The sequence below is a fragment of the Myodes glareolus genome, chromosome 12 (genome assembly GCF_982192425.1).
Source record: "Myodes glareolus chromosome 12, mMyoGla1.1, whole genome shotgun sequence".
Classification (NCBI taxonomy): domain Eukaryota; kingdom Metazoa; phylum Chordata; class Mammalia; order Rodentia; family Cricetidae; genus Myodes; species Myodes glareolus.
Genome location: NC_142037.1, coordinates 6,030,157 through 6,042,607, shown reverse-complemented (window position 1 = coordinate 6,042,607; position 12,451 = coordinate 6,030,157). Strand labels below are relative to the sequence as shown.

The following is a 12,451-nucleotide window of genomic DNA, read 5'->3' as shown; positions in this document are numbered from 1 at the left end:
TAACGGACCAAACCTATATCCTACATCCCTGCAAAGTGAGTTACCTTCAGACTATCAGCAAAATATGTCTAAGATCCATGCATTGTGCACACCGCAGAGAGGCACTTCCTGAGGGAGTGGGTGGAGAGCTTGGGAATAAAACACCACCTGCTACTCATAAAGCTAAACCAGAAGAAAATGCCGAGGAAGAAAAAGCAGATAATTAGAGGGCGGGGAAAAGCAGACAGATGAGCTGCCATGCAGGGAGAGAAATGATCAACTGGATTTCACTTTCTTTCTTTCTTTCTTTTTCCATAGTTTTCCTTTTATTGAAAAGATTCTTTTCTCATGCTGAAGTACATTTTCAAAATTTAACAAGTGTACTAAATCTTCAAATGAAAATTTACAAAGTGCTCTGACTTTTCCAGAAAGCCATGATTACATAAAAATACAAATACTTTCTACAACTTCCAGATCCACCTGCAGTAAGAACGTCACACATTTTAAATTAAAACAGCAGAGAAAGTTTGGAAGTTGACATCTATTAGACAAATGAAACATTTGGTTTTTCTGACAGAAGCAGTAGGAATATAAGAGTCTACGAGGAGAAGATGGCACATGGCTCAAGGGGTCAGGGCACCTGCCCAGAAACTAGACGACTCCATCAGTTCCAAAGACGCACACGGTAGAAAGAGAACCTACTCCACAAGTTGTGGTCGGCCCTCCATGAATATTCCATGGTATGACACACAATAAATAAATAAACCAATAAATAAATAAATATCCTTTTACTTTATTTTTGACACAGGATTTCTCTGTGTACCCGTCTGTCATGGAACTCTGTAAACCAGGCTAGCCTCAAACTCAGAGATCCACCAGCCTCTGCCTCCTGAGAGGTTGTTTTTGTTGTTGTTGTTTGGTTTGTTTGTTTTTTTAAAGAAAACTCGGAGCTATGGGCTGTTCCTCAGTGGTAGAGTACTTGCCTGCCACATGTGAGCCTCTAGGTTCAATGCCCATAGTGCAAAACAAGGATATTATCTTCAACAGTCCAATCTCTAATAGTTTTATCCTGTGGTCTTTTGTAATGATGGAGGCATCTCTGAATTGGCAAGTGTCTTTCATTGGTTCATCAGAGTGTTGATATTGTAGAATTTTTATTTTGTGAAGCCAAGCACTGTACCAAAAGGAAAGGGGCAAATTCAGGATATAAATAAGTAATTTATAGGAAGAGATTTATTGCCAGGTAGTGGTGGCACACACCCAGCACTCAGGAGGCACAGACAGGCAGATCTGTGAGTTCAAGGTCAGCCTGGTCTACAAAGTGAGTTCCAGGACAGCCAGGACTACATAGAGAAACATTATCTTGGGGGGGAGGAGGGACAGGAGGAAGAGAGGGGAGTTTCGCTGGTTGTTTGGCTAGCTTGTTCCAAGTTCTCCCAGTGAAGACCGCACTGGTTTAAAATCATGACTCCTAGCATCCCTGACCAAAGTACTGAAATTGTAAGCATATCACTGCCAATACCTGGCTCCTTGTATTTTCACACATTTCTACTTCTGAGATCTTTAAATCCCAGCACTTGCATTTGAAGAGTGGCTATGATCTATAAATTTTCTAAGTACCTCATCCATTTGAAATGATGGCTACTGCCTTGTCATTACAGTTGAGATTCTATTTTTGAAGTGCTAATAATAATTAGCTTTTCTTTCCCTACCACATTAAGTAGCTTCATAACTTACCAAAGCCTTCTGGTTTTGAGCTTGGCCTGTAGCACAGGCTAGCCTTGAACTCATAATCCTCCTGCCTTAATAGCATCTTTGTCACTATGCTTTAGGGACTCACTCAGCCTCACGGGAAGCTACAATTATAGGTGTATGCCATTATACTATCACAACATTTTTACAAGTGAACAATAGATATCTGGCTCTTCTAATACCTAATGTATACAAGTAATGAATTTCCAGAAAAGTTGGAGCAACAGGACATATACATATACATATATATATATACATATATCGATACAGGAGAGGGGATTTACTGCAGGACTTAGCTGCTGTGGCTATAAAGGTAAAGAAGTTCTACAAGAGGTCATCTGGATGTAACTCTCAGTACAAGGTCAAAGACAAAAGACCCAGGGAAGAGGTAAAGGGTGTTACAGTAAAATCTGGAATCCAAAGACCTGGGAACCTGGAGTTCAAATATCTAAGCCAGAAGAAAACTACCTCCCAGATCTAAGAGACCAGTGGTATTTTTGAATTTGCTATCTACAAGCTCAGGCTGATCTGGTAGTCATGGGCCACAGTGACAGCCAGATCTTCCCTATCCGGTCCATTCAGATTCACACGTATCTCCTCTGGAAACACATGTATATACACATCAAATATCTGTTTGTTCCACATAACATGATTCAACTGTTCTACAAACAACTGAAAATACACTTCTACTGCTCACACAGCTTGTGATACCACCACACCAGCCCCCAGTGGAAATCAGGTTTTGAGATTTCTGCTCTCCAGATTTAAAACTCTGAGATTTTAATCTTTTAGAGCTGTGCACTGGGAAACCTTTGAACTTCAAGGATTTAACCTAAGAACTTTGATCACTAGACATGGTGTCACTCACTTTTAATCCCAGCACTCAGGAGGCAAAGGCAGGCAGATAGATCTCTATGAGTTTGAGGCCAGCCTGGTCTACATAATGAGTTCCAGGCCAGACAAGGCTACATTAGAGAGGCCAAGTCTCAAAAAAGAACTTTGATCTTTTGGGATTTCAAGGTTTGCTTTTTATAACTACAATCAGTACTACTAGAATAAATTTCACAGGAAGTATACACCCATGAAAAGAAGAATACAATTTGGTAATAAAATCTAAGCTGCCATCTGGAGGTGTGGCTTAGTTGATAACATGCCCGTAGACCTGGGTTTGACTCCTAGCACTGAACAAACCAAACATGGTGGTGTGTGTCTGTAACCCCAGCACTCAGGAGGCTGACATAGGAAGACAGCAGGAGTCTGAGGTTAGCATGGGCTATGGAGCAATTTCTATTTCAACCTGGGACAGAGCTAAAATCCTGCTTTAGAATAGAAAATGACCGAGCCAGGCTGGAGAGATGGCTCAGAGGTTAAGAGCACTGGTGTTCTTCCAGAGGTCCTGAGTTTAATTCCCAGCAACGACATGGTGACTCACAAACTTGTAATGTGATCTGGTGCCCTCTTCTGGCCTGCAGGCATACATGCAGACAGAACATTGTGTACATAATTTTAAAAAAAGGAAGGAAGGAAGGAAGGAAGGAAGGAAGGAAGGAAGGAAGGAAGGAAGGAAGGAAGGAAGAAAGGAAGGAAGAAAATAACTGAGCCAGGGAGAAGGGCATAGTTACAATAAAAATCCAAACACTACAGAAGTTAATTACCACAAGAGCAAGGCCAACCTAGTCAATACAACAAATTTCAGGGAAGCCAGAACTATATTACCAAAATTTTATCAGAAAGAAATAAAGACAGACAGAAAAAAAAAAGACAAGACAGGGAAGGATCTGGAGATAAAACTTAAAGGTAGAGGCTTTATCTATTATGTGTGATAAACCTTAGATTGGCAGTCTTAAAACCAAACAATTATATGTGTACAATCTCACTTGATAGTCAAGACTTTTTCACACTCAAATCTACTATATACCCATTTATAATGTATTTTATTCATTTATAAATAATTTGTATTGATTTTGTAGTGAATTTTAAATCAACTTTAAATAAATATTAAACACCATATTTCATGCATGCTTTCTCTACCTACCAGCTTTCTGTCAAAAAGATCGGGATCACTGAGAAAATATGCACTTCTTCAACTAGTCTAACTAAGACAAGGTATTTTCACTTCCAATGATGTCACTTTTCTTCAGTCACCATTCCATTAATTCTCTCCTTCCTCTTTTGTGACTTGTGTCTACTAAAACCTTATATAATCCTTCCCCTTCCCTTCCTATTAATACACCCTCTTCTGTTACTCTCCTTATTAGACCACTGCTCATCCGGAGGCGTGTACATATTCCACATCCCCCCACACCCACACTGTCTCTTTGGTATGCCACAGGAGATCTTACCGGTAGCCTGTTTCTTATCACAAATAAGTCTATCAGTTTCCAATTCTGATATTGCCAAATTAGATACATCCAACCTAATTAACTTAATTCTGTTTTTATTTTCAATGGAAGATCTTTATTTTGTTCTCTATAGCTCAGAGAAAAACTATATTTATAAGAAGAAAATAAACAATGAGGATATTTCAAAAAATTTTAATGGTAGGTATATAAATATTCTATTTATTTACTATTCATATTTCTAAACTACTTAGTAATGAAAAAATAAAGCTGTGCTGATCTGTGAATTATTCAAATAACAGTGAACTAATAAATTTCAATTTCCTGAGCTGTCCTCCAACTGAGGTGCTCTAGGGTAAATCCTACTCTTCCTTATTGCTGTTATTGGTAGCCTTTTTGTGTTCATCTATTCATTGTATGTGTATGTGTCCAAGCATGTGCAAGTGTGTGGAGGTCAGAGAACAGCTTGCCGGAAGGAGTTTTCTCCTTCCACCCTAGGTCACTGGGATCAAACTTGGGTTGTCAGCCTGTGCAGGGCATGTCTTTACTCATTGTGCCATCCGACCATCCCAATTCCACAGTTTAATCAGTTCTCTGTGCACGGGTATTTGATGTTGTATACATGAAGTATCTACTACTTACTTATCAAGGAAATCTTTGTCTACTACGGCAGAGATGTCAAGAAGAGGATTTCCCATGCCAAACAGCACATTTTCACTAAAAAAAGAAAAAGAAAAAAGAAGTTAGAAAATATAAATATGAAAATAAATAAATAAAAGCCTAACATCTAGTTTAATTAAACCTCTGATTTGCCAATTAGATGTAGGACAATATTTTAGAGATAATATAAAGCTATTTAGAAAAACATTGGGTAGGTTAGTGAGATGACTCAGTGGTGAAGTCTTGCTCATGCAAAGAATCTGGGTTCAGTTCCCAGTATCCACATGGTGACTCACAACCATCTGTAACAACACTTCCTGAGGACCCAACATCCTCTACTGGCCTCTATATATGTATGCATAAGGTGTACATATAGCTAGGCAGGTAAAATATCATATACAAAAAAAAGATTAAAATAAATTAAATAAACCTGAAATATAACAAGGAAAATGATCATTTATTATTGTCATAACATTCAATCACCAATGATTTTTCTGTTAAGTTAATAAAAGCTAGAGTCATTTGGGAAGAAGGACTTTCAATTGAGAAAATGTTCCCATCAAACTGGCCTGTGGGCAAGCCTGCGGCACATTTTCTGAGCACATTCTCTTGAGTAAGGATTAAAGTGGAGGACCCAGTTCACCGTGGGCAGTGTTACTCCTGAGCTGGTGGTTCCCAGTGCTCTAAGAAGACAAGTTGAGTAAGCCATGAGAAGCAAGCCAGTCAGCAGCATTCCTCCATGGTCTCTCAGTAGTTCCTGCCCCAGGTCCCTTCAATAAGGAACTGTGATTGTGACATGTGAGAGGAAACAGACCCTTGCCCTCTCAAGCCGCTTGTGGTCATAGTTCTGTCAGGGCTACAGCAACACTAATCCATGTGATACCCTACGTAATACAAGTGCTACATAAAAAAGCATTCATTCTTATCTTTTTCTATCAGATATATATCTTGTCTAACCCAAAAACTATTGCTGACCCACACTGCAATTAAAGGTGTGTACAACTATCCAGGGATCACACACCTAATTTTTAAATAAAAGCACCTATTTAAGAAAAGCAATCCTCTATGGTGTGCACTCAAGATGGGACAAATTAAAGGGGTGGTGGGGAAAAAAAGAAAAGAAAAGCAACTCTGATAGGCAGGACATGATATACCAGCACTCAAACAGGATATCTCCTAGAGTTCAAGTCAGCCAGGTCTACAGAGAGAGTTCTCTATGTGGCCAGTGCTACACAGCAAGACCCCACCTCTCTCTCTCTCTCTCTCTAAAAAAAAAAGCAAAAATGGTTACATCATAACTATTCAGATGTAGAGAGAGTCAGTCTATATATTCCATTTAGAAATATACTTTAAATAAGTGTAGATATATACTATACATACCTACATATAATATATACTACACTTATATAAAAGTTTTATATATAAGAACATAGAAAAGGTAAAATGATTTGGGGAGAGATAAGCCATAAAATCACTAGTCATAAAAAATGTAACTTGCAGTTGCTATATTATTATCAGAGAAAGTACACTTTAAAATATGGAGATCTACAGATAGGACATATCAGATATTTCATAAAATTTAATAGGTCATTTCATCAAAAAAATATAACGATACAAAGTATATATGCACCAAATAAAATAGCTCAAAACACTTGGCGGGGAGGGGGAAAGCACAATTTCTCCAACCCCTCTAGTACCAAGGAGCCCAAGACCTTGTATATATACGTATGGGCTCTGTCACTAAACACAATCTTAGTTGGTTTTAACCCCTCGCTTTCAGCAGCTAACAAAACAAACAGGCACAAATATAAGTAAAAATTGCACAATTGGATCTTCACCATAGAGAAATGAAAGATTAACTACACAGAAACCTACACATAAATGTGCATGTTTATAATGAAGCAGGATAGAAAGGCAGGGGAAACTTAGGGGCATGCAGAGGAAAGGGAGCCTCTCACCCTGGAATCCAGTTAAAGTCTCCAGACAGCAGAAAAGCAAGAATTCCACACCACAATCACTAATTGAATCACTAACCATCCAAGGCTCTTCTCCCATCCCTCCTGTAAGCCTAAAATTTCTTAGGAATCTCATCAGAAACTGTATTTACAGGGGAAGAAAATTACCACACTCATTGGGCAGCTCTGGTAGCTCCTGGGTTTTCACCTTATCAGACTGTAATTCCATCCAAGACATCTATGGAGCCCTCACGCAGCCCACTTATCAAGAGGACTGAGAGGAAAGACTTCTTAACGGCCTTTTGAGATATAACTTGAAAGTCATGAAGACAGCTAAGTATACTTCTCCAAATGATTTTGCCTCTCCGTTTAGAAGCCACACTTACAATTGGGTATCTTACTTGTCCCTACTGCTCTTTAGGAAGCACACATTTGGGTATGTCTTGTTTTCTTTTGAGTGCCTCTCTTTCTCTCAACCCTCACTTTTAAGTTTATATTAAAATATATTAAGTTCCAACTAGCCAGTTCTTTTCCACAATGAAGTTACAAATGTCAGCTGGGCGTTGGTGGCGCACGCCTTTATTCCCAGCACTCGGGAGGCAGAGGCAGGCGGATATTTGTGAGTTTGAGGCCAGTCTGGTCTACAGAGCTAGTTCCAGGACAGGCTCCAAAGCTACAGAGAAACCCTGTTTCAAACAACAACAAGAACAAAAAAAAAGTTACAAATGTCAGTTTGGCCTGAGTTGAAGTTCCTAAAAGATTATGGGAACTCCTCAGGAGTTTTCTGTCCCCCTCACCACTAAAAATAAGACTTATTTGCAATAGTAAAAAACAGATTTAATTTTTTTAATTTTATGTGTACTAGCACACATAATAGCAAAAAAAACAAAACAAAAACAAATCTTCAAACAAGAAAGGACTATGATACAGCTAACAACTTAGATATCCAAGTCACTGCATGAGTCAACAATTAGAAAGCCTCATTTAAAGAACATGCTAATGATTCCACTTAGCAGACTCCAAAGTGAAAAAGAAATCACAGTTAGAAAACAGATTGGTAAGTGCCAAGGTTAAGTATAGGGGGAAGCATGACCCAAAAAAATAGCATAGTAATATTTCTTGGTAGCGAACTAAGTTTAATACCAATTATGGTAACAGACAAATTTGGATATGATAAAAACTTTATATTAATATACATCACGATCATTATGTATTTACAGGAAAATGGATATAGCTGAAAATTGTATTAGGCAAAGTAACCCAGCACAGATAAATACTTGATGTTTTAATTTTTTAAACTGTAGATTTGAATTTTTATGTATGTATATGTATTTGGGGTGGCATAAGTCATAATACTAAAGAAGGGACCATGAAGGGAGAAAAGAGGTCTTAAGGGAGAGGGTAGGAAGAAAATGAGATCAGCAGGAGGAGGAGAACTGTGGTGGTTTAAATGAGAAATGTCCCCCATAGGCTCCAGTATTTGAATTCATAGTTTCCAGGTGGCGGCACTGTTGGAGGAGACTACAGAATCCACAGGAGGCAGACCGTCCCCGAACATCAGTGAGAGCGGGAAGTGAGAATTCATAGCCTCGCCTACTTCAGTTCCTTCTAGGTGAGGCTAGAAATATATTTGAGCTGATGTGACCTCAGCTCCCTCCATACTTCCCCCAACAATATATATTTCCCTCTGAAATTATAAGCCAAAATAAACTCTGTTTCATAAGTTGTTTGTGGTCATGGTGTTTATATCAGCTACAGAAAAATAACCAATATGACCATCAACTAAAGCAAAGTGTGTAGGGAAATGTAATTTTTTTTTACAAAAAATATTTTTTAACAATTTTTGTGTTGATCTCTATGTCAGTTTCCGCCGCAGCAGCCTGCTCTGCTGCCAAAGTAGTGACATCATCACCAGTCGTCAGGTGCCTTCCACCGCCAGCTGTGCGACATGAGCACCCTTTAAAAGTACTCAGCAGAGCACAGCTCTCTCTCTCTGTCTCTTGCCTCTAACTCCTTTCTTTGCCTCTTCTTTCCATTGTTTCAATGCTAGGTCTGTTGCAATACTGGCCTCAAGCTCCCTATGTAGCTAAAGATGACCTAGAATTCCTTATCCTCTTTCCTTCACCTCTCAAGTGGTAATGGAGGAATTACAGGTGTGGGTAACCATGCCAGACTCTTACCCATTTTTTAAAAATAAGCATTGTTGTCATGTGTGGTGGCACACGCCTTTAATCCCAGCACTCCAGAGACAGAGGTTGGCAGATCTCTGAGTCTGAAGCCAGCCTGGTCTACAGAGTGAGTTCCAGGACAGCCAGGACTGCTACACAGAGAAATCTTGTCTTAAAACTCCACCACCGAAAGGGGGGGGGGCAGGGGAGACAGTGGGAGGAAGGGAATGAGGAAGGGGGGGAGGGAGAGAGACAGAGGTAGGGAGGAAGGGAGGAAAGTGACTTCTCTTTTAGCCTTCTTTGTTCTATTACTACAAAAAACCTCAGGAAACATGCTTCCATGTTACAACATGGAACTTGGTGTAGCCTAAATCTGTGTTCCTGATATGCTCTCTCATATCTGACCCCAGAGTAAACCACTGAGGAACTAGTCTGTCTCCAGCTTAGGTCTAAAAAACCATTTTATAGTAAAGACAAACTAGGTTCGTTCTTGTTTATGATTAAACCTGTTTCTCAAGGATTGGACTATGCCCCACCTGTAACCTCAACTACAAACAGTTCTGTAACTGCATGTTTCAGGAATGACAACCATGCTGATTTCAAAAGCTTATATGACTGACTGCCAATGACTACCTTGGTATGCCCACCTTGCAACCTTGCCTTTTTTTGGGGGGGACTAACTTGTTAGGTTTATGTTCTGCTCCTGTAACCCCATCTATTTTGCCCACCAAATCCCGCATTTGGGAACCCTCTACCCCTGAGCCATAAGAGCCATAAGAGAGTCTTCCTCTCATCCAACGCTGCCCTCTCAGACCTCTCCTTAGGTGGAGGCAGTCCATGTTCATGAATTCAAAAGCTTGCTGTAATTAATCACTTACTTTAATGAACTTGGCCATTATGACTTGGGTCTTTCTTCTCAAATCTTTGGAACTAACACTACCTCTTACCCTGAGCTGAGAGTTGCTTTTGTGTCCACAGTATAAAGACTTTTTTGTTTTATTTGTTTTTTGAGACAAGATTTTTCTGGATAGCCTCAGCTGTCCTGGAACTGGTCCTACAAACCAGGCTGGTCTCAAACTCACAGAGTGTAATGATAAAATGAAGAAGAAAGGCTAAGTGGCTACCTTTTGGCAGGCCCTGCCGAGGTCCCTCACTGCCAATAGAGTCAGTTCAAGAGGTTGGTTGTGGGAGGGGGAGAGTAAAGGAATTGCTAAAGTAAGGACTCTTACTTTAGCAGAGTAAGAGAGATAAGAAGAAGAGAAGTGAAAGGGATAAGGGAGGAGCAAGAGGCAAGAGACAAGAAGAGAAAGAAGTATCTTGAATCTCATTTCAGGATTCTGAAGAGAGATTCTGTGGAGCTTGGCTGAATCTCTTTGTCACTCTTTCCAACAGTCACATTGAGTAAACTCCTCTTCCTGCTTTCCATTTTAAGTTTAGCGGTTTTAATTAGCTCTTTGACAATGAGTGGCCAGACTAGTCAGTCCCCTTGGAGATTATCTTTGACAACAGATTTCTTCCGGAGAATAACAAAGTTTGTGGTTTTAAGTATCAAAACTATTTCAGCCAAATATAGAAGCTATGGAAGCTCATCTCTTTTCAAATATGATGTTGGTAGATGGCTACCAGGAAACCCTCCCACAAAAGGGTGGGACCAATCTTGATGGACTGAGTACTTCTCCAACAGCTGATACATGAGGAAAGCAAAAGCTGGCTCTAAGAGGCTGAAATCTGATTTAAGATTTTATTCTATTCTTATTTACTGTGTGTGTGTGTGTGTGTGTGTGTGTGTGTGTGTGTGTGTGTGTGTGTATGTACTTATGTTTATATGCCCACAGAAGTAAGAAAAGGGTACCAGGTTTCCTTGAACCTGAGTTATAGGCCCAGTGAGGGTGCTGGGAATTGAACTGATCAGTAAGGGCTCTTAACACCAAAACCTCTCCAGCCTCTAAACATACACATTTCTCTCAGAAAGAAACTGCCAAAGTGGAAGGCTGACACACAGATCAGGAGAGTGGTATGTGCATCTAAACTATTGCACTATTTCCTCACAAATGAGGCCATGCTAGGAATCTCCTCGCAGGGTCTGGCCTGACTGACAAAGCAACTCCATAAGTAAACATTTGTCTCATTATCTTTTTTGGACAGAATACATTGCCACATTTGTTTGTTTGAGACAGAGTCTTGCTGTGTAGCCTAGACTGCTCTGTAACTTATGGCCAGGCCTCTGGAGGACTGGCATTACAGGCATGGACCACACACCCAGCTTAATGTTTTAATAAATATGTTCAGACTGCAAAACAGACTCATCTTTAGATAATAGATTCCAAACCTCCAAACCTGAAGGAAATACATATAGAGTTATGGAAAGGTGACGGAAATGCTCCCTGTGCTGCACAGATTTTGTCAACTTGACACAGCTGGAGTCATCTAGGAAGAAGAACCTCAACTAGAAAACAACCCCCATTGACTGCCTGTAAACAAGTTAGTGGGTCATTTTCTTGATTAATGATTGATATGGAAGGGCCTAGTTTATGGGGTTGGGAGGGAGGCACACCCTGAGCAGGTAGTCCTAGGTTGTATAAGAAAGCACACCAAACAAGCCAGGAGTTGGCCAACAAGTAGCACTGCTTCACGGCCTCTGCTTGGGTTCCTGCCCCCCCCCCCCCCGAGTCCTCCCCTGCCTGAGTTCTTGTGCTGCCTTCCTTTGATGATGAACTGTGATCTGGAAATCTTTCCTCTCCAAGTTGTTTCAGTGTAACCTTTGTCACAACAACAGAAATCAGAGGAGGACACTATTCCTATTTGCCTCTCCCCAACCCACAGGAAATCGGAAAAGCAGCAACCCTCAAACACTAAACCCAGATGCCAGGCAGCCCTAGAAAAGACAGAAATGTGTTGGTGCTCTTTCAAAGCGTCATTTCAGAGAGCTGCTATCATTTCAGCTTACTGACAGTCCTTTCAAAAGCTCCAATCGCAAGGCCTCCCATTATCTGACCTGATCTTGCTCTGTGCTGAGTTTCCCCCAAGAGTCGCTGTCAAAAACAACCAGCTGCAATTATTTAACATTCCAGCTGCTTGAAGCAATGGGAACAAACAAGTTAACCAAAAACATAAAGGAAAAGGTGTGAGAAATAAATGTCCACAGAGGATTTGGGACATCCAAAATGTTCCTGCGATTGCTGTGAACATGCTCAAGGAAGACAAGGGAAGGCTCCACTGTCTGCCTAGGCTGCACACGCAAAGGAGAGTTCAGGACAGTGTAAGATTGGCTGAGTGCTTAGGATGTGCCTCAACAAGCACACAGTACTCCTAGCAGACTGGGAACAGTAGCGAGTGCTAACAAGAATACTAAGGAACCAGAAATGTAAAATGATGCAGCCACACTGGGAAAACAGTTCAGTAGTTTCTGAAAGAGGAGGGGGAAGCAATGGAGAAGGAAGAAGATGGAGAAACTAGGGGGGTGGGGGTGACTCAAAGGAACAAAAAGAAATGGTTTATTCTAAAGCAAAATGGGAGTGATTATGCACAGGAATAGTTTCCCCAAATACTATGTTCCAACATGGCAACAGTTCTATGAAGTTCTATAGTAACAGAAAAA

The 12,451-nt window shown here is 40.4% G+C and overlaps 1 protein-coding gene across 1 annotated transcript in view; it reads right to left on the bottom strand.

Annotated features, from left to right (window-relative positions):
* The window catches only part of Adk (adenosine kinase), a 356,406-nt gene that overhangs the window by 334,686 nt on the left and 9,269 nt on the right, over positions 1-12,451 (bottom strand). The window contains exon 2 of the mRNA XM_048426516.3: positions 4,713-4,787. Within this exon, the coding sequence (XP_048282473.2) occupies positions 4,713-4,787 (75 nt within the window). The remainder of the gene's footprint in view (positions 1-4,712; positions 4,788-12,451) is intronic.